Raw genomic sequence first — 23,254 nt, 5'->3', positions numbered from 1 at the left:
TTTTTTCCCAAATATGTTTACCTTTTTTGAAAATTGAGATATAATTAAGACAAAATAGTATATCAGTTTCAGGTGTACAACACAATGAGTTAATGTTTGTATATCCTGTGAAATGGTTACCACAGTAGGTCTAGCTGGCATCCATTGCCACACACGGTTGCAATTTTCTTTTCCTTGTGATGAGACCTGTTAAGATCTACTCTCTTAGCAACTTTAAAAGATACAATAATGTATTATTAACTGCAGTCACCATGCTGCACGTTGCCTCCCCATGACTTAGTTATTTCATAACTGGAGGTCTGTACCTTTTGACCCCCTTCCTCCATTTTGCCTAACCCACCTCCACCTCTGGCAACCACCAATCTGTTCTCTGCGTCTATGGGTTTTTTTTGTTGTTTTAGATTCACATGTGAGTGAGATCATACCATATTTATCTTTCTCTGTCTGACTTATTTCACTTAATGCCCTTGAGGTCATAAATGGCAAGATTTCCCTCTTTTTTTATGGCTGAATGTATATATATGTGTGTGTGTATGTGTGTGTGTTTCCAATTCCTTCAGATAAATTCCCAGAAGTGGAATTGATGGATCATATGGTAGTTCTGCTTTTAATTTTTTGAGGAACCTCCACGGTGGCTTCACCAATTCACATTCCCAATAACAGTGCACAAGGGTTCCCTTTTCTCCACACCCTCACTGACACTTGTTATTTCTTGTCTTTTTTTTTTTTTTTTTTGCGGTACGCGGGCCTCTCACTGTTGTGGCCTCTCCCATCGCGGAGCACAGGCTCCGGGCGCGCAGGCTCAGCGGCCATGGCTCATGGGCCCAGCCGCTCCGCGGCATGTGGGATCTTCCCGGACCGGGGCACGAACCCGTGTCCCCTGCATCGGCAGGCGGACTCTCAACCACTGTGCCACCAGGGAAGCCCTGTGCAGAAGGTTTTTATTTCAATGTAGTCCCACTTGGTTTTGCTTTTTTGTTTTTTAATTTTTAAAATTTACTTATTTATTGGCTGCGTTGGGTCTTCATTGCTGCGCACGGGCTTTCTCTAGTTGCGGCGAGCGGGGGTTACTCTTGGTTGCTGTGCGCGGCCTTCTCATTGCAGTGGCTTCTCTTGTTGCAGAGCACAGGGTCTAGGCGTGTGGCCTTCAGTAGTTGTGGCTTGCGGGCACTAGAGCGCAGGCTTGGTAGTTGTGGCGCATAGGCTTAGTTGCTCCGCGGCATGTGGGCTCTTCCTGGACCAGGGCTTGAACCCATTTTCTCTGCATTGGCAGGCGGATTCTCAACCACTGCACCACCAGGGAAACCCTGTTTTTGTTTTTGTTGCTTGTGCTTTTGGTGTCAGATCCAAAAAGTCATCACCAAGACCAATGTCAAGGAGCTTATCCCCCTACGTTTCTTTCTAGGAGTTCTGTGGTTTCACGTCTCACGTTCGGGAATTCCCTGGCCGTCCAGTGGTTAGGACTCCACGCTTTCACTGCCGAGGGCCCGGGTTCAGTCCCTGGTCAGGGAACTAAGATCCCACAAACCACACGGCACAGCCAGGAAAAAAAAAAAAGTCTCACGTTCAAGTCTTTAATCCTTTTTGAGTTATTTTTTGTATATGGTGTAAGATAGGGGTCCAGTTTCATTCTTTTGCATGCAGCTGTCCAGTTTTCCCAGCACCATTTATTGAAGAGACTGTCCTTTCTTTCCAAATATATTTACTTTGTATCCACTTCAATGCCATGTTTTCAGAGAATGGATGATTGGAAGTTGTTCTTTCAAAGCCTTTACCCTCGAGCTCTGTACTTACTTCCATGATATTCATTCCCCCATAATCTTTCTCTTCAGCCAGATTTAAAAGATCAGAACTTAACTGTGAAAATATCAGAGGATAAAACTGCAATCTTGCCTAAGCAAGCTGAAGATGCTAAGCTCATCCTAAAGGAGTTGCTTCCTGCCGTGATCAGCCCCCTCTTCCAGGTGTTTCCTCATTAGGCACCCCCTTCCCTAGCCCCAGTCCTCACATAATTCCTCCTTCATCGAAAATCTGTAATTCTGCCCTCAGTTCAAGTTGGAGCTACTTCTTTGAGCTCCTTGGGGTTCTACAGAAAAAAAGGCCCTCCTGCCTAGGACTCCAAATGCCCTCCCATGTCCCTTATGAAAACTGCCCACCCCAGACCCTGACATCCCGGCTAGGTGTCGGGTGGTCTCCTGGAGAGGCTGAATACTTCCCCATAGGGTTTCTCCTCCCTCTGGACTTTGGTCTGTCTAGACTAACTTCTCCCCACCCCACTTCCAAGAAAGCCTTCTTGGTTTCTCTCTGGTCAGATGTGCTATCACATTTTCAACTTTCTCCTGCACTTAATCTAAGCAAAACTCCCTAAAGCAGTTTTCCTGTAAAAATAGCCTCCTCTTTATTCTGTGCAGAATCTAGAAATATCACAACATTTAGAGCTGAAAGGAGCCTTAGGGAACATCTTTAGTTCCTAAAGTTGTACAAATATGGAAATTGAGAGTCAGAGAGATCAAATGGCTAGCTGACTACACTGTTCCGTAAAATGAGTTAACATTTGCTGGCTTCATTGCCCATTTATTATAAATTTTAATAAAAGCATTTCCGTTAATAAGACCACATATTTTTCTATTAATTCCTTCTTTACAGAAAGATGTGCCAAGTCATATGTGGGGTGGAGGGAGGAGGGGATTTTAGATATAGTTAACACTATAATAACAGTTATCTTCCTTTTAGGTTCTCCCTTCATTGTATAGGTTGCTACTAACACATTCTTATAACCACTGGGGAACATCTGTGTAGTTAGAATGGTTTAAGTGTATTCTTTTAGGTTCACTATAAAGTTACCCCACAAATGTACATCATTTCGTCCTCATGCCTCAGTGGTTCAGGGATATGTTTGGAAGGGTCATGTAGAGTTTTTTTGCACTACAATTTGCAGAATTTTTATGACCTGCATGCACCTTTCACCCAGATCAATGGTTTCAGCATTTCCTCTCCTTCCATACTGATCAGTTATTGAACATCCTCTAGTTGGTATATCTTTCAGCAGTGACGGCTTAGGACCGACGGTATCTAGGATAACCAACCCATCCTGGTTTGCCCAGGACTTTTTCAGTTTTAGCACTAAAACCCAGGACTTTTTCAGTTTTAGCACTAAAAAAATCCCATGTCCTGGGAAATCCCTCAGTCCCGGGTGAACTGGACAGTTGGTCACCCTAAGTACTGCCCTTACACATTCCTGCTCATCTCTCCAACATCCAAGGCCTCTCAGGACTGAGAATTAGTGCCCTAGGTATTTATGTTCCACAGAACAGCACTGATCATTTACTGGAAGAAGAAAAAAAAAAAAGATAACTGAAACTACTCCGTTCTGTAGGTTTCAACACATTTAAGACACACTGAAGGGTAGTAATCAAAACTACACTATCAGACCTGAGAGCCCTAACCAAAGCAGACCAGGACTGAGCCTACCCTATTTATAACAATTTTCCCATTGTTTTTGAAGGGAAAGGATCAAGTTTAAGGATGTCATTTAAAGGGATGGATTGGTAAATATAAAATTTGAATCTAAAACCACTTGAACCAGTGGGAGAATCAAATACAAAGATTTTCTTCAATTCAGTACAAACACAGAACATATCTTGGAGGCAAATTTTTTCCAGGTTTAATTTATGGGAAAGCAGAAGACACATCTGCTTTTGGGGATTTATCTAAGCACTCTGCCCTAACAAACTGTCTAAACTCAAGTAAATGACAGGTCCTATGGGGAAAGAAGCTAGTATGATAGTGGATTGAATAAACTGAAAACGAGTCAAGAATTTAATAGGGCTATTAAAATTATTTGTTGGAGGAAGCCACTGCCTATCTCTATTTTAAGACTTTTGTTTTCTTTGAGTATCTTCAAAATACAGATCTCTGGTAGCAGCTGAATGATAAAATATTGTCTCTTAGAAGAAATATCTCCTTGCAACTTCAACTTTCAAAACTATGGGGGTGGAGGAGTTTGGCAGTACTTTGTATGAGAAGGGTACCAGAAGAATATCCCAGATTTGGAAATATGTGGGACATGCAAGGTCTTCTCCTTAAGAATTTGCCATTTTTTTTCTCAGAGCACACATTTGGAAACAGAAAAGTTGTATAGAAAGACAAAGAGTCACCAATTCTGTCCCTTGAGATTTAACAAAATATAGCCAAAGGTAAAATTAGTGTGTGTTTGTTTTTTTGCTTTTGTTTTTGCTTTTGCTTGGAAAACTGGAATTAAATCTGGGCCATTAACCACAAGAGGGAAAGAAATTTGCTACCCAAAGGAGGCTGCTAGGGACATAGGAAAAAGCAGTGTGATCTTGGAAGAATGAGGCTAAGCTGGGGTGACGGTATGCGGAATAGTATATAGTAAAATACAGAAGGCTTCTTAGCCAGATTTACTTTCATAGACTTTCTATGATGCTTTTTAAAAAATTGGGACACTAAGGCACAGTGATCCCAAGAAACTTTCTTAAGGTCACATAGTAAACAGCAGAGCCCAATTTAAACCCGTTCCAAAGCCTTGGTCTTCACCAGCATGCTCTATCACAACCTTTTTGCAGGGTGCACCAGCTCGCTGGGTCTCTGGAGAACAGGTTCAAGAGACTGCAGCTGGGAATGCAGGGCAGTTCCCTTACTCTGGGGTGTAGGGAGAGGGCTGAAGGGGCTGGAGCTGCCTTGATGGCTCCCATCTGTACTTTGGGGTCTTTTAGGTAAAGAATGACCCATCAAGCACTACCGTTCTGCTTCACTAAAGGTACCTAGGAAGGTGGGTGGGTGCTTCAGTTTCTATATGAACCAAGTCTGGCAACAGAGAGAGATTCTGTAAGTTTTGTTGAGTACGCCTTCTGTGCAAGGCATTGCTCTAAGCTCTTTTTATGTACTAATCTATTTAAATCTCTTTGGAATGCTATGAAATCAGTGTTCCTAATATATTTGTTTTACAGAAGAAGGGAAGCCGAGGCATATAGCCCAGTGCTCTGCACTATAACCCCAACAGGGTATGCAACGGGATTCATGCAGCAGGTACAAGGGTGACCAACATTACCATTTTCCCTCATTTCACATTTCTTCCTCTGGAAAGTGATTGCAAAGACTCTGATATTACAAAATTTAGGCCTGGAGAAACTTGATTATTATCTAGAAAAGAAATCAGCCAGTGACATACAGCCTGGGGGCTAAATCTGGCCTATTTTTGTATTGGCCACAAGCTAAGAATGATTTTACATTTTTAAATGGTTGTAAAAGAAAAAAAAATATTTTATGACATGAAAATAAGAAATTGAGATATCAGTGTCCATGAATAAAGTTTTAGCAGGACACAACCTCATACGGTTATGGCGACTTTCAGAATTTTCAGAACACAGTCATAGAGTTGAGTGGTTGCCTCAGAAACCAAAGGGCTCTCAAGCCTAAAATATTTACTACCTGGCCCTTTACAGAAAAAGCACTGACGTCTGATATAGCAGCATGTGGTAGACATATTTGCCTAACATTTTTTTCAGAAAAAGTTTTGTCAGAATTGTGAGTTTCCTAGATAATTTAAAGGCTGCCCTTTTGTGCACAAAATGGTTAATTAAAAAAAAAACTATTTGAATAAACATATTTCAGAAATTCCTTTTTAAATAAACTATGCAAAATATATGTACAAGAATATATTAATAAATTTATATTTCACTGAGTGTTCCTACTCTGCTTGTTTTCAACCCCAAAGCACTGGGTTGGCCTTCACAGTTTTCAAGCCCTTTCATTAACTTATTTGATAATTTTAAATACTAGAGGTATTGATCTATAGTAATAAAATGGTCATGGGGCTGTACAAATGCCAGTCATTCTTTAATTGAATGATCTTGCACTGTTTTTGGAGTTTTTCTTTTCTTTTTTTTTTTTTAATTGAAGTATAGTTGATTTCCAGTATTATGTTAGTTTTAGGTATACAGCAAAGTGACTCAGTTAAGTGTGTGTGTGTGTGTGTGTGTGTGTGTGTGTGTGTAATTTTATTTTTAGATTATTTTTCATTATAGGTTATTACAAGGTATTGAATATAGTTCCCTGTGCTATACAGTAAATCCTTGTTATTTATTTTATATATAGTAGTCTGTATCTGTTAATCCCATACTCCTAATTTATCTCCCCCCTTTCCCCTTTGGTAACCATAAGTTTGTTTTCTATGTCTATGAGTCTGTTTCTGTTTTGTATATAGATTCATTTGTAGTAATTTTTAGATTCCACATATAAGTGATATCATATTTGTCTTTGTCTGACTTACTTCACTTAGTATGCTATTCTCTAAGTCCATTCATGTTGCTGCAAATGGCAATGTTCCATCCTTTTTTATGGCTAAGCAATTCTATTGTGTGTGTGTATATATATATACATATATATACCACATCTTCTTAAGCCAATCGTCTGTTGATTGGTACTTGGGTTGTTTCCATGTCTTGGCTATTGTAAATAGTGCTGCTATGAACCTTGGGGTGCATATGTCTTTTCAAATTCAAGTTTTCGTCTTTTCTGGATATATGCCTGGGAGTGGGATTGCTGGATCATTTGGTAGCTCTATTTTTAGTTTTTAATGGAAACTTTTGGAGTTTATCTCAAACCTACTTCACTCTGAGTATATCACTTATTGCTGACAAAAGGGCGCCCAATCTACCAGTTCTGTATTCCTCTTCTAATTTGTGATTTCTTATCTGCTTAGATCTGAGAAAGTTTGTTATGATTGTGTCTAAACTAAAAGTGAATAAGCTAAGCCTCAAGAGAGCTTCAAATAGAGGAGCTTTGATGCTTAAACCAAAGACGATAAACTGCATCCTGGGGGCCAGTGCAGTCTCCAGGGTGCATATGTGTGCATGCACTCGTGTCTTAAAAATTTGTTAATTACTTGATAACATTTAAAGAGTTTGGAAATATTTTCAAATAGAATTCAGATTTCTCCTTCCTCTCCAAATATCTGAGGAGCTGGCAGCACTGGCCCCATGACCCCACGTTATTCAGGGCTGACTTTGAGAAGGAGGGGCGTGCTTTAGGTGGGGCAAGCACCTGAAGGCTCTTTACCCCCATCTGCACCCTCCCTCAATGTCCACAACACCGCGGCCAAGTGTTTGCTGCCGCTCGTGAACTCACTAGCCCTGCTTTTGTTGCCCTCCACCAGCTTCACCAACTTTTTTCACTTACTTTTCTCGCTTACCTGCCTGTACACATTTGAGTGTGTGAATGCAGCCTACCATGTGTGATCAAACGAGACGTTTTCTCGTTTACTGTCTGGGTCTCGCTTGTGGCCAGTGTTTGAGGTTGTCAGAATGACATCACCAGAGCCTTCGATGAGAAGCAGGATGGTGTAACCTTGGGAGAGATGAGACGGCCTGGCAAAAAACATTGCCTTGATTCAATAGCCAGTAATTGTGCCGAAAGAAGCAATCAGAGGTAAAGGAGAACTCTAAGGACTTGGGAACAGGTCAGGCCCAGACTGTAGCCCTGCCCCTGCAAGAAGTCATTCACGTTTGCCTCTGAGACACCAGCGGGGGTAGGTGCACAGCTCAAATGAGGTTAATGAGAGCTAAAGTGACTGTAAAGGAAAAAATATCCCACCGCGTTCTCCAGAAGCCCCCCCCCCCCCGCCATAGCCTAGCCTTTTGTTTTAAGGTTTGAGCCAAGCGAATTATGTGTTGTTAGTGGCTGTCCTTGTGCAGTCTCCTTGATTGTGACAGTAAAGGTTATCCTGGGGGCAGAGAGAGGCAGGGAGTGATACAAAATGTCCACTTGACAACCGTTTTCAATATGGTAAGCCAGCTAGAGTGAAGAGAGCAGAAATCCTGTCCTGGTTGGAAGTTAATAGCTTAGCCTGCCCAATTATTTGCTGGAAGAAAATTCCTGTTCAGTTGCCACAGATACCAGGCCAAACAAACCTACAGCTGGGCCAACCGCTAAAAAAGGCATCGCATTCTAATCTCTGGCTGTTCATCTAAATCATTGTAAATAAGGCAGAACAGACCAGAGAAGGGGTTTGGGATCCTGCTATTCTGAGCTGTTAATCACATTGTACCCCCTTCTCATTTGCAACCTGCTTTGACTAAATCATGATGAAAGATTTGTTGAGTTTGCTTTGCATTGGCATTGGATCAGAGCTCCCCCTTGTAGGATCAAGGGTCGAGACAAAAGGAGGGGGAAAACCAACAGAACCTGCAATGAGAGACCTTTGTGCCCACTTCCCTCTGCCTCTCCTCCCAAGTTCTGCTGATTCCTGCCATTCACTTCGCAGAAAAGGGTGTGGGTCTAGTAAGAACAAAGGGAACGGAAGGTATCAAAGCAGACTATTCAGTACTTCCCTTCATGAACCCGCATTTCTAGGATTCCCCCACCCCCCAGGGGGATGAAAGAAGATAATGATGGGGAAGGAAAAGAGTGAAATTTAACCTTCATTCTTTTAGAGTGGCAATAAATCAACCCATCTGAAAGCCTTAAGAATGTAAATGTTTTTCTTTTCCGTTACTAAGAACAGAAATCAAAATATCAGTTCCTTAACAGGGTCAGAAATGCTGGATGTTTTTCGAAAGGGAAACAACAGCAACAATAATCGCTAATGCTTATTGAACATACACGACCAGATACATAAACCCTGAACAAGAGTTATCTCACTTAATGTTCTTAACAACCACGTGATATAGGAACCACTGTTATTTCCCATCTTGCAGACAAAGAACCTGATGCTTAGAGAGGTTAAGTAACTCCACCCTGCTCGTATAGCTGGTCAGTGACCAGCTGGGATTTGAAGCTAATTAGACTGGCTCCACCTGGACCAGGGAGCTGCAGAACTAAGGCTCTGGCTTCTATCTGCCTGAGTGACTTTGAAAAAATCATTTGTATTGGTCTTAGTTTGCTCATCTGTGATATACAGAGTTGTGTTAGGTGATCTTTAAGATGCCTGCCAACTCTTTGGGCCTATCTCCAAATCAGTATCTGTCATGTTGACCGAAAAAAAAATCGCACAACCTAAAAATTGAGAATTATGTTTTATTCGGTGGACATTCTGAGGACTTCAAGCCTGGGACAGCTCCGAAGAGGTCAGGGAGGAACCAGGATACACAGGAGTTTTTGCAACAAAGACCGGGTAGTTGGACGATCAAAACATTGCTGTTAATTAAAGAAAACCAGGCATCTCAAGTAACTGAATATAGCACTTTCCTATGTATGAGAAGATGCAGAAGTTTGGGCTCATCGAAATCATTCCTTTGATAGATAGGTACCTCAGCTCTCTGGGGCCAGTATCCTGTGCTTTCTCATCTCATCTCCCCAGGGTGCACCCCTGGGGGTGGCTGCAGTGGCAGGCATCATGATGGCTTCATGGCAGGCATCCTGTTTCCATCTTGAGCTCCCTCAGGGCTCCCCATCAGGGGCGGCTGTCATGTGATGGCTTGATAGCTACAACATCCTTTGTTTACTGATACGGCAGGCAACGTTTTTCATTCTCAGTCACATCCATGCTACTGTTGTCATTCATGAGTCCAGAGCTGTAGGACATGAAGGGGTGGTGTGGGACGGGAAGGGACACAGGGAGATTGCTGCGTTACACACCAGTGTCTTCCTAACAGAAGCAGCTGCTTCAGTTGCCACGTCAGGCCCAGACAGGTAGGAGAGTTGGGTTGACCGCGGGAGTGGGATGGGAGCAGGGCCACTTTTAGCTCCTGTGGCTGCCAGAGTTGATCCGTTAGTTGGGCCAGTAACTTTCCTCCAGAAGCGTCCTTACTACGGGCATTAGTCTGCAACGCACTCCATGTTTGCTGAGCACTGGCGGCACCTGGCACAGGTGACCTAAGAGAAAGCATCTGCAGTGTGACCAGAACTGCTGGGCCTCTCTTCCTGGCTCCCCTGAATTACCCTGACGATACTTCCAGGAATTTTGCAGCAGCCCTGGAAGCCTTTGTTCTTTCTTCAGAGTAAGGAAGTGGGAGAGGGGGTTGGGTAGAAAGGAGAATCTTTTGAGTTCTATGAAACGACCTCTAATCTGAAGATGTCTGGCTTTTAAAGAGACCCAGTGGCTAGTCACTCCACATATGGTAGATAATACTGTGTCAACAGCTCAAGTTATCTGAAGCTCTGTGTGAAATGGGAACCAACTCTTGCTCTCTAGGAACAGTGAGTATCACCTTTCTCCCAGGGAGACGAACTAAGGTGTGTTTATTTCATTTATGCCTCCACACCCACCCTTTAATGTCAAAAGTCACTAGATTCCTTCTACCCTCATCTCATGCCCCCAAGAGTGTAATTCTTATTTCCCTCTACTCACAGCCTGCACAGACATATATGTACTATGTACCATCATCAGAAATTGTCTGATTTAAGTCAGGGAACACCTACCTCTCTATTAGACTTTTTTTTTTTTTTCCCCCTCGCCTCTGACAATCTTCTACTTAGGCATGTTGCAAGGGCATTTTTCCTTATCTGTGTCTGTATACGCCCGGAGGTAGAGGTAACACTGAAAGGAAAAGAAGTGGCAGAGAAACAGGAAGAGAAATAAACCCGCGGAGCAGAAGTCCAAAGGCTGTAGTTTCCAAGGACTGCTAGCGGGTTGCGGGGCTAACCAGAAAAATGAGAACCACTTAATTCGAAAAGGAAGGGGAAAGCCTAAGACGAGAAGGGAGATCAGATCGGAATAGATTGGATGGAGGGGGTGGGATAAAGCCAGAGAAACAGCCTGGGTGAAACGAGCCGTCCGTCATTCCAGATCAGAACGCAACTTGCTAAGATCCACTGGCGTCTTGTATGCAAATGAGAAGGGCTTCCCGGAGGCTGGGCTGAGCCAGACGCATTCTGCTAGCAGCCGGGATTCAGCACCGAGGCTTGAAGACCAGTGCGCGTTAAGAAGCATCTCTGGCCATCACCAAGAGAGGATGGATGCCACCCAGAAGCAGAGAATAAATGAGGATTAAAGGACCCGGGAAAAGGAAGCCCTCTTGAGAAACTGTTGAAATTCAAGATTGGCAAAGGAGGTTCAATTCCACCTCTTCACACTTGTGGTTTCAAGAACCGATGGTTTCTCAATCCCTGGAGAGAGACTCCTTCCCCAGGGAAGTGAAAATAATGAGCTTTTGGAGGTATTGCTTTTTTGCTTTCACGGTGGTCAGTGTGGTTATTTTTGTGATACTTTACAATAGCCAGTTAAGCCAGCCAAAAAGTTACGGGAGGCTGAATAGTTCCAATGAAAGGGATTTTAGGATGCATGCCTGTAATTATGCCTTAGAAGATAAGTCATCCTTTTTGTGGGAAAAGACACTGACATCACCTGTGGGAAGTGTCCCTTGCAAGGACTACCTGATCCAGAATCACTACATCACGAGCCCCCTGTCGAAAGAAGAAGCTGTGTTCCCTTTGGCATATGTCATGGTCATCCATAAGGACTTCGATACTTTCGAAAGACTCTTCAGAGCTGTCTATATGCCCCAAAACGTCTACTGCATTCATGTGGATGAGAAAGCCACAACTCAGTTTAAGAAATCTGTGTGGCAGCTACTGAGCTGCTTCCAGAATGCTTTTCTTGCTTCAAAGGTAGAGCCTGTGGTCTATGCAGGAATTTCCAGGCTCCAGGCTGACCTGAACTGCCTGGAAGACCTTTTAGCTTCTGAAGTTCCGTGGAAGTACGCCATCAACACCTGTGGGCAAGATTTCCCCCTGAAAACCAACAGGGAGATCATTCAGTATCTGAAAAGATTTAAAGGGAAAAACATTACCCCGGGGGTCCTGCCTCCCAGTCATGCAATAAAGCGGACTAAATATGTCCACCGAGAGCACTTAGGCAGAGGTGGCTCTTTTGTGAAAAATACTTATATTTTGAAAACCTCCCCTCCACACCAGCTGACCATCTACTTTGGCACTGCCTATGTGGCCCTTACCAGAGAGTTTGTCAAGTTTGTCTTCCAAGACCAAAGGGCCATTGATCTGCTACACTGGTCCAAAGATACCTTTTCCCCTGATGAACATTTCTGGGTGACACTTAATAGGATCCCAGGTAGGTAGGAATTTCCATTCCCATTTTTTCTTATCCATACTCAGTTGAGTTTGCTAACATTCAGCTCCTCTTTGAAATGATTTGGAAAAAAAAATAAATGCTTAGAAAGCTATTAGTCTGCTTGCTTTTTAGTGACAATTTGGTGACAGCTCTACTGTCTTATGACTGTGCTATATAGAGATAGAATAAATATGCCGGGTTCCCGGAGTTCCGGCAAAACTACCTTTGAAGGTGTATCACATGGTTCCCGACCTTTGGCTCAGTCTTTTTTCTTTAAATTGAGGTATAATCGACATAGCTCAGTCTTTGGAATGAATGTCTTTCGTAGTCCTTGATAAGCACAGCTATAACATAATGAGACATTTTGAATAAGCATTGTAGAATTTAGGAGTTGAAATAGGTAGTGTTTCTTTCAGAGGCTGTTACACAGTATTACACTGATGCTTACAGTTCACGGGGCGGGGGGCGGGGGAGGTGGGGGGGGTGTCTGTTTTCAGAATCTTCGACTCCTCTTTAGATGTTTCCCAATTATCACTGTGGCTTAAACGTTTCCAGTCTTAGGCCTGAACAGGTGTCCAGGTCTCAACCGACTGGGTTCAGTAAATCTACTCTGATACTTTATTGCCTGGAAGAATGGGTAACAGTGAGTTGAAACATACGAGAGAGATTCTAGCTGGAGTTGAGCCAAAGTCAGCGCTCAATTTTTAAGCCCATTTTCTTATTAGAAGTTTGCATTTGCAGCCTCTTGTTTTTATATACTGTGAAGTCTTTCCCGTTGTTCATGATAATTTGGGGCCAAGGTATCAGAGGCGTGCAGGCAGAAAACAGCACCAAACTCCCTCTGTGATTTAGGACTGGGTTTCTTTTCAAAAGTCTGTTTTCCATATGTTGTCTAGGAAGACCTATGTGACCCGTAGGGCCTCTTCCTGGTGATGTCCCAATGCACCGGTTTCTACTATTGTACCAGCGTGGGTGTGGGCGTCAGCTCTGTGGGGAGGTGACCCCATGCCTGCCATGCTTGAAATACCCCCCCCCTGCTCTTGCCTGTATCATCGTTATTGTTGACACGTGTGGGTGCTACCTTCATATCTGCAAGTAGACTTATAGCAATTATTAGGTGCTCGATGACTCAACATCCCTAAGTGCTAATCTAGAATGGTGGTTATAGAAACCTACTTAGAGAGGGGCAGAAAAAGGACCTGCAAGGTGGCTGGGGACAGAGGCGTGCAGTTAATTTCAGACGATACTAGGTTAACAGTTCACAAAGACTTGCAGGAGGGGGAGTGAATCAACATTTATCACAGTGAAGTGAGCGTCCTACTTATGCACACAAAAGCATTTCACACACGTGTAAACCTAGTATGCGTGGCATCTGGCGCCGTTCTTGTCAATGCAGTCTGTGCCAGATGGGTTGCGCTCTACATCATCTCTGAATTATGAGAAATTCTCATTGTTATCCTCGCGTACAGATGGGGAAAATGAGGCTTAGAGAGAGTGAAGTACGTGCTCGTATCACACAGCTTGTCCAAGGCAAAGCTGGGATCTGACTCTGGATTCGTGTGGCCTAAAGTCTGAAGTGTTCTCTTGCACCAGGAAAAGGAATAGTCGTTTTTTCTTTCCTGTATAGCTAAAGCGAATTCCATGCAGAACTCCAGAAAGGTAAAAAAGGCGAGGTTGAGGGGCCTCCCTGGTGGCGCAGGGGTTGAGAGTCCGCCTGCCGATGCTGGGGACACGGGTTCGTGCCCCGGTCCGGGAAGATCCCACATGCCGCGGAGCGGCTGGGCCCGTGAGCCATGGCCGCTGAGCCTGCGCGTCCGGAGCCTGTGCTCCGCAACGGGAGAGGCCGCAACGGTGAGAGGCCCGCGTACCGCAAAAAAAAAAAAAGTGAGGTTGGGGAAAAAGTGCAGAGGGCAATGGAAGTAGGCCCCACCTGACCACGCTAAGCTGGAAATAAGGTTAGCAGGGATATGGGTGTGTGTGTGTGCGCGCGTGTGTGCGTGCGTGTGTTTTGGAATCATAGGAAGTTGTCCTGCTGGAACCAGTTGCCACACCCCACCCAGGCTTCTGTGCCTGCTCCCACAGGCCCCATCCAAAACAGGCTTTGGTCTGGCTGTCCCTTCTCTGAGCCAGTGGAAGTGGAAAGCGTTCCTCAGGTCGTGTGCTCACAGAGGCTGGTGGGCGAGGCGCAGCCAGGGTGAATTTGAACCTGATCACTATTATGATAACAAAAGAAAATGAAGTATCTTGAGGACGTTATCTTCCTACAGAATAGAAAAGAAGTCTTCAGAAAAATAATAGAACATTCTGACACGTCTATTTTCAGCACTCAACAAATATTTATTTAGCCCTGCTAAATAAATTTAGCGTGGTACCCGGCACTATTCTGTACACTGAGGGTGGCTCTGGAAGCAGATGACTATGACCTTATGGAATTTAAGTTTGGAGATTTGAGTGGTTGAGTATTAAGTGTAGTGACTCTTTAGTATATGGGGCTAATTTTAGTATGTTGAGCTAATTTTCCCCCTGCTTGGACCCCTCAAAATGTTGTGGGTTTTTTGGTTTTTTTTCTGAATATCTGTCCCTATTTTAAAAACGTTTTTTAAAAGCTTTTTTTAAAAAAACAGTAAATCTATTCATGAGTTTTAACATTTTAAAATTTTATACTCCATCAGCTGCTGGTTTTAATGCTTCCTTATATTCTTCCAGAGATATTTTATTAAGTTTATAGACAATAAAACTAATTAAGCATCATGTGTGGAAAACAGCATGCGTACTTTTTTTTTTAAGTTCACCACAAAAATACACAAAAAGAAAAATGGTCCTTATTTTAGGCACCCTATTGTCTGTAAGTGAGAAACAAAAGACTACAAGATGTATTCTTTGTTTAAATAGATCATATGCGGACATTCAGGAAGCTAATTTTCATTTAAAAGCTCAACTATTTTTTTTTTTAATTTTGAAGCATTTTTAAATCTAGGTGCAAGGAATTTTACAGGGCAAAGGCGCCAAGGAGCTTTGCTTCCAGAGTCAAGGGATGGTGGCTGTACAGAACTCTCAGATAGGCTGGTAGAATACCTGTCATTCCCTTCCTTAAAGCTTTTCAGTGACTTTTCCTTATCTTGAGGCTCAAGTTGAAGGTCTTTTTTTTAGGGGGGCCGCACCCCGCGGCCTGCGGGATCTTAGTTCCCCAACCAGGGATCGAACCCCCACCGCCACCCCTACCCCGCTTTCGGCAGTGAAAGCGCAGAATCCTCACCAACCACTAGATGGCCAGGGAACTCCCAAAGGCAGCATAACCTCTGTGACCCGACTTCCCCTCCTGCCCCGCCCCCTCTCTCTACCCTCAGTTCTTCTTTCCTGACACCTCACACTTCATGTTCCAGCAACCACTTGGTCCTGCACACTTCTGCGATTTTCACTTAAATTTTTTCTGGTGGCTTTTTATGATGTCTTCTCTGGGCCACTTCCTATCGTCTCTCTGACTAATGCCATTCATCCTTTGTAACCCTCCTTGGATGTCACCTCCTTCAGAAGCCACGCCTGATAACCCACCTCCCAGATGGTTGGTACGCCAGCTCTGGGTTCTCCTATACACCCTGACACTGCTGCCAGCATTGAATTACAATTACCTGCTAAGTGAAAATTTCCTCTGCCCTTCCTCCGCAGGGTTTGGGTTCCTTAAGGGTGAGAAATATGACATCCATTTTTATCTTCCCCATCACTACCCTGACACTGCGACCTATCACTGTGCCTGACTTGAAGATACGGGTACAGTGCTAGATGCTCGTGGGTTGGGTCTGGGGAGGGGCTGGATGGTTATGAGAAGATCAGAGGGTGGTGCCCCCTACCTGGGGTGGGTAGGGTGGAGGTCATTTTCGACAGAATTAGAGAAACAGTGGGTAAGTTACTGCTTGAATGTCCAGTTTCATAATAGCTAGGCCAACAAATGATACCAGTAAAGATAAAGATATCCAATACCTTGTAGAATTAGCAAGAGTTCCAGTTGAAATATTAAGAGGGCAGAATCCTTCCTTAGAACATCTGGTTCCCAGGTAGCCAACCTGGGAACAGGTTGGCCCATCATGCCCTTAATTCTGATGACCAGAGAAAGCACTGGTACCCTATGTGAACTCCTCCAGTTAGTTTCTGTTTTACCTGCACCTGGTTTGAGATTCTCCCACTACTTGGCACTTACCCAACCCTGCTGTTTGTCCCATTCCTGGCCTACTCTCGGTTCCTGCGGTGGGCTTCTTCTGTTTGAATTTGACCTCAGCTACTGGCTTGGGGCAAAAAAAGTGAGGAAATGAAAGGTTAGGAAAAAAAGGTTAGGAAAAAAAAGGTTAGGAAAAAAAAGTAAGGAAATGAAAGGTTAAGGAAAGACAACAATAGAAAGAAACTTGAGAAACATTTCTCCAGGTGTAGCTCTCAGCAAATGTAAACACTGAGTTATTTGGAAGGTATGTGTTGACAGAAAGGTTACCAGGGGCTTAAATCTGGGTGGGGCTGGATCAGCCCCAGGCTTTTTCGAAGTATGTGTTGTGTTCTCTGTACATCAGCCTAAATTTACAGTTCAGTTGCTAGCACCACAAAGGATGCATTCAGTTACACTGATTTTACCAGGGACCAAGAATTATAACCATTGATGGACTGGTAGAATCATGTTTCAATGAACATCATTAGAACATTCAGGTTTACAATAAAGTTATCTTGGGGGGGGCGCGGATGATAAGCCACACTGGTACTTATTGTGTCGATATGGAGATAAGTTCAGATTGAAGGAGAAATTACACAAAACAGACACTTCCTTGGGTTCCTGTCCATTGAACAGAGTTTTCGAATGACCTGACTTTTGTATGGCCAGATAATATTAAATACACATAATAAATTTGGACATGATTTTCAAAATATTGTATTAGCGATGTGGGCTTGTTTGGGTTCTTTGGCCTCCTTGGTAAGTGCTCTAGTAAGTGAGGTCTGGTAAGTGAGGTCATAGGGCAAGGCTTATAATCTACAAGGTATCCTGGCTCTTGGGAACCTAGATGCCATGCTCCTTGTACAGAAACCATAGGCAGGTTACAGAGTATTTACTTAATTAAACTATACTGAAGCTGGAGCTATTTGAAAGCTCATTTATAATGCCTCTGGACATTGGCTGTGCTGTATAATACTTGGATCATCTTCTTCATTGGGGAATCTGTGCCCAAATATTTTTTGCCCCTGCTACCCTGTGAAGGAAATAATCTGGAAATACTGCCCTTAATTAGCTTTTAACCCCTAATCCCTAGAACAACATTATGCAAGACAAGAAAATTTGGATTTTAGTATATGTGCACATTTAATTAAGTACAAATACCGTTGCAATTGGTAAATAACCAATAAGCTGAACTTAGCATGAATTTAATTCTTGCAGAAAGGATTAATGTATTGATAGGTACTGCTTTAGAACTGGCAAGGCCATTTTTCCAGCTTTCATTCCACCTCTAGGTATTTTCTACCAACTGTCTGAAACTAATCTTTTCTAGAAACATCAAGGTTTTAGTTTTTTTTTTTTTTTAACAAAGCGTAGTATTGCATTTCAATTACTCTTTTTTTTGGCCACACCATGCAGCATGCGGGATCTTAGTTCCCCAACCAGGGCTTGAACCTGTGCCCCCTGCAGTGGAAGCATGGAGTCCTAACCACTGGACTGCCAGGGAATTCCCTCAATGATTCTTTAAAACAGTAAAATATTAGTTGCATATCAAAATCATAATAGATATATAATCAGTGTCTCCATGATTTCGTTATCATCTGTATCTCTGCTTTCTCTGAGCCACGGCAACAGAATCTCCTGATATCCCCCCTGGAGTCCACATGATACTATGAAAAGGCTTTGCAACCTGATAAGTGTAGTTTACGTCTTGGCTCCCATTACCTGCTAACTATGTGATACTGGTCTTAGTCTACACTGAGTCTCAGTTTACCCATCTGTGATGATGGAAATAATAAAAAGTATTTAGTTTCAGGATAAGTTATGAATATTACATAAGATAATGTATGTAGTGCAGTGGTTACCAAACAGAGCAGGCTTTAGAATCCACTGTAGGGCCTGTTAAAACACAGATTGCTGGGCCCCAGCCCCAGGGTTTCTGATTCAGCAGGACAGGAGCAGGCCCCAGAATTTGTAGTTCTAACAAGTTACCAGGGGATAACGTTGCTAGAAGCCCACCTTGAGAACCGCTGGCATAGACCATCTTTTACAGATTGGCACATTCACAGATTTGCAGCAAATGCTGGTTCTGTTTATTTCCATCTCCTTAACTGAGAAAAAAGGCAGCCACCAGTAAAAACAAAAGTGAATTTGTATAAGGCAAAGCTTTACAGTGTTGGTTGCTTATGGAGGATACTGTTAAAGTGCTGTGCAGATGACTGATGCTTGGGAAGGACTCGTGTCGAAGAAACATCCGGGGCTTTGGAGTGAGACAAACCTGATGATGAATTTCAGCTCCGCCCTTATTAGCTTTGTGGCCTTGTGTACCTGAACCTTAAGCTCCTCAACTGCACAGTCACAATAAGGTGGCTACTTAGTAAACTTGTTTTGAGAATTGAATGAAAATATTGGGAGTAAAGTGAGAGGTGAAGTGTTTTTCTATTTATTAATATGGTCTAGAATTCCTAAACTAATGAGATTCTCAAGGAAGGTGTTAAATAAAATCCATTTAAATATCTTTTCATACAAAAGGACGTCTGCACCATGGCTCCACAACCATGTAAAACTAGATGTAAATACACCCAAAGAGGAATAGGAGGAAGTAGAAGAAAATTTAAGCAGTTTAACATGTTGGGATGAGTACTTATTTTTTATAATTTTGATTTCCCTTAACGCTATTGGTGTAAATTCTGAATACTGAAAAACCTCACTTAGGTTTTACAATAATACTGTGAAGTATGTTCTCACATCCATGAGAAGAGTGTTTCCTTAAAAATGCAAAGGACGAGTGTCTTCAGTACTCTATTTTTGAGATCACACCACATGAAAGGAACAGGAGTTGGGATTAATAAGATTGTTTTATTTTCTTAAACCTTACCATGTACAGATGTCTGTTTAGAATAAATGTAATTTCTTGGAAAAGGAAATTAACATAGCCAAGACTTGAAAGAAGTAAGAGAGTTTTTTCACAATCATTCTGTACAGGTTTCTGCTGACTCAACCACATCCTTCCCATTTCAATGTTCAAACAAATGTTGCCCCTCCTAGCTACTTACACAGGGATCATTTTAAAACTCTGTTATGAAATTTACAAACACACAACAGAATGGAGAATGATACAGTAAATCCTCACGTGCCCATCAGCCAGTTTCAACAACCATCAACATACTACACACACTAAAAGCAAGAAAACTTAAAATTTATGACATCACTGAGTTGACTCAAATTTTCAGAAATGAGTAACTTCCTTTTTTTCAAAAGAAATGGAAAATTCCAATATTCCAGGCTAAGGCTTTCTATATATCCCATAACAACGATTTGCTGAAAAGTGAAAACCTTTTTAACCCAACTTTTCGGACATATTATATCAACCATATTGAGTTTTCTTCTTCCTTTTTTATTTTTATTTATTTATTTTGGCCACACTGCACGGCTCGCAGGATCTTAATTCCCTGACCAGGGATTGAACCCAGGCCCTGGCTGTGAACGCTCCGAGCCCTAACCACTGGACTGCCAGGGAACTCCCTCTTCTTCCTTTTTTAAATGGACAAAACTGAATCTATAAGCACAAGTTCTTCAAGCATTAGAGGCAATAATGCTTGTTAAGATGTTCATTTTCTTGGCCTTCCTCTTCCTGCAGGGAATGTGGGAGGAGTGTGTTACTAAGAGTAAGACTTGATTAGTGTGCAGTGTTTAGAGATACCTTTTCCATCTCTTCTAGCGTCTGAATATTCTGCTTCGTCTATATAGGAAAAAAGAAAGACAAATTGATAGTCTTATTATTTTATGAGCCCCCTGTATGTTTGAATTTGGAATTGACTTGAAGATATTTTGCAAATTTCAGCCAAATCTTAATGTATTTCCTGTTACCAGATGTTCTCATGGGCTTCTGTTGGGTTCAATCGTCTTGTTAATTTTTTATGTATATAATGTAATCTGAGATTGATTCTCTGGTCTTACAGGGCAGCGTGGAGGGAAGAAAATGGACTCTGGCCTTCTGGCCTTGTCAGCTAACAGCTTGTCTGACACAAACTGTTAACCAACCTTGGCCTCAATTAATTTGGGTTTTAGGACTTAAAGTTTAGAAGGAATTTCTAGCTCCAGCCACTGGACCCTGTAAGAGGGGCCAGTGACCTAGATATTAGATATGCACATGACAAAATTATTTTCTAGGTTCTAGGCTCTGTCCTTAATTAGCTGTTTGACCTTGGGCGTGTCACTTAACCTCTCTGGGCCTCAGCTTCCCCCTCTGTAAAATGAGGAATTTGAGCCAGGTAGTGAGAAGGTGCCCACTGAATGTCGTTTTGGTGATAGGTTTTTTTTTTTCTTCTTTTTTTTTTTAAGTGGATGATTCTGGAAGGAGTAGAAACTCGGAATGCCTACTTCAAAAATAACAAAATGATTTTGTGAAGTGGATGGGTAATTTCATACTAGAGTTGGAAAGGATAATCTCCTCATTTAAGATTAGAGAAACCAAAGCCCAGGAAGGTGAAGTGATTTCTTTGGGTCACATGCTTTAGCAGCTGATCTGGGTCACGAAGGTGGGACTTGTAAGTCATAATACAATAGACTTTATATATTTAGTGCTTCTCACAATTTCTCTCTGAAATACCCTAGGTACTGAAGGAAAAGGGCAGTAACTACATTTTGGTATGTATGTTGTCTAATACTGAATGATGGGTTTTAATGACAGGATTCCATAAAAAGTGTTCAGAATTCATTTTTTAAAAGATAGTGAATATTACTATTTCTCAAATGAAAAATTCTCTGGGTATACTACAAAATAGAATTTTAAAATTTATCCATTTACCATGAAGGAGATCCATTCTATTATACATTGTTGCTAAATCTGAAACAGCCCCCCTTTTTATTTTTAAATTTATAGGCAGTAAAATTCATTCTTTTTGGTGTCCAGTCCCTTGCGTTTCGGCATTTGCATAGAGTCGTGCATTCGCTACCATGATCAAGAACAATTCCATCACCTCCAAAAATTCCCTGATGGTGCTCCTTGTAATCAACCCCTGCCCCCAATCCAAACCCTTGGCAAATCCTGACCTGTTCTCCATCCCCATGGTTTTGCCTTTTCCAGAATGTGGTAAAAATGGCATCATAGAACATGATGCCTTTGGGGTCTGGAAAAGCAGCTTCTTATTCTTCCTTTCTTTTACTGTAATGACTTCATTTTGCATGTTCCAAGGTGAATATAATGGTTTCTTATAGATCCTCTGGCAGGTATCTGTTGAGTGTTGGTTCCATTTGGCAAACTTTTCTTTTCCCGTGTTATATATTTATTTATTATTTTCTGTAAATAATAGAAATAAATAATAAATAAATAATAGTTTGACCTCTTATTATTTAAAAAAAAAGTAGGGTCGTTTTTAGTAATATTATTCATTTGGGGTGATAAAGTAAATACAGGGAATTCCCTGGTGGTCCAGTGGTTAGGACCCTGTGACCTCACTGCTGAGGGCCTGGGTTCAATCCCTGGCTGGGGAACTAAGATCCCACAAGCTGTACCATGCAACCAAAAAAAAAAAAAAGTAAATACTAGTTAAATCATTATGAAGCTTGAATTTGGTATGCTTTCGTTACCTTTGATTTGACAGTATCTGTGATTCAGAATAAATAATGGAAACATTGTGAAGTTAATTGGAGAAGGGGGCAAGGAACTGAAGGGGCCAACATTTCTTTGAAGTCTCATGTTTTGTTTTACAGATTTATGTAAATATCACATTCCCACCTACTCTATAACTTTCTTAAACGTTTCATTGAAATATAATATTATACATACAGAAAACCGCACATATCAGAATCGAAATCACTGAATTTTCAAACGGATCCTCCCCTGAGTAACCAGAACAAAACCCCACGTTACTACAAGTACTCCAGGAACCCCCCTCTGCTCCCTTCCAGAAGTGGCAATCATCTTGACCCTCTCAACCAGGTCTGCTGCTTTTGTGTCGTCCTAGGGCTTCTAACTGTAGCCTAGTGCTTTTCATCCCAATGTTCAGGTTAAATAGATGCTTCGAGGAGAAGAAATGCTTGGGCTGTAGTGTGACTTCCTGTGTTTCTAAAAACCGCTGGAAACTCCATGGGGTCGGGGGTGAGGGGTAGGGGTGGGGTAGGAGACCCACATACATCAGGCACATCCTAGGACACTTGCTCCCATGTTTCTTCTCTTTTTAAAGTTTTTTTTCTAAAAGATGTTTCTCACATTTGCAGAAGAGTATAAACAGAAGTGCTTCTGCTGCTCTGTATAAAAGATTAGGCTTGTTATAGATAGGCACTTAGTTCCCAGAATTAGCAACCTATATATATATACCCCAGTGCATGCAGCAGCAAGTGGAATTTACCACTGACCTTCAAATCCTTTGGACCTGTCTTGGGTTGTCAACAGGGGTTAAAATTAGACAAGAGTCCTAAGCTATGGTGATTTTTATTTGGCTGCTTTAACATGGAATTGGAAGGAATGTTTTATAACTTGGGAGTGAATTCTTGATTTACATCCAACTGGGTGTAACCTGGCACCTTGTTTTGAAGGTGAGGAAGGGAAGGCACTGCATGCAGGGCAAGATGAAAATTTGTCTAATGGATTCATTAAGGACCTTTTGCCCAGGCGGGAAACACAGCAGTACAGGGCATGCTGTGTTCTGTTGATTCCTATAAGGAACGAACTGGCCATGAAATTGCTTTGCGTAATGTAGTGAGAAGGGCAATCAATACTGCAGATACTTTTATTTGAAACAGTCACATAAAATCTAGGAAATGCCACTTGAAATGCATATACCTAATTCAAGCTATGAACAAACACATCTAAACAAATAGATCACAGAGAAAACTTACTACTTGATGTTCACATGATGCAAATAACAAAAGCTTAGGTCCTAAGGAAACAGGTTTTTGGACTGATAAACCTATAAAAGTGGTAAACATGTACGTAAGGTGTGCCCAAACTCATTTAAGGAAACTCAACCCATACATCTTAATGGTAAAGGCCAGTTGTAAAAGGTTATTTGCAATCTATATTTGGTATAGTT

General features: G+C 42.1%; 2 protein-coding genes across 8 annotated transcripts in view; one reads left to right on the top strand and one right to left on the bottom strand.

Annotated features, from left to right (window-relative positions):
- GCNT2 (glucosaminyl (N-acetyl) transferase 2 (I blood group)) overlaps nucleotides 1–23,254 on the top strand; it is a 106,865-nt gene that overhangs the window by 45,594 nt on the left and 38,017 nt on the right. The window contains exon 1 of one of the 7 annotated variants that reach the window (XM_060163700.1): nucleotides 11,104–12,028. The exons of the other annotated variants lie outside the window; for them this stretch is intronic. Coding sequence (XP_060019683.1) covers nucleotides 11,104–12,028 — 925 coding nt within the window. Of the gene's footprint in view, nucleotides 1–11,103; nucleotides 12,029–23,254 lie in introns of those variants that run through there. 7 annotated transcript variants of the gene reach the window in all.
- Nucleotides 23,119–23,254, bottom strand: part of NEDD9 (neural precursor cell expressed, developmentally down-regulated 9) — a 503,823-nt gene continuing 503,687 nt past the window's right edge. The window contains exon 8 of the transcript XR_009543054.1: nucleotides 23,119–23,131. The gene's annotated coding sequence lies outside the window, so the exon portion shown is untranslated. The remainder of the gene's footprint in view (nucleotides 23,132–23,254) is intronic.

This window comes from Lagenorhynchus albirostris, chromosome 10 (genome assembly GCF_949774975.1).
Source record: "Lagenorhynchus albirostris chromosome 10, mLagAlb1.1, whole genome shotgun sequence".
NCBI lineage: Eukaryota > Metazoa > Chordata > Mammalia > Artiodactyla > Delphinidae > Lagenorhynchus > Lagenorhynchus albirostris.
Note: the sequence above shows the minus strand (reverse complement) of the source record. Positions and strands in the feature narration are given on the sequence as shown.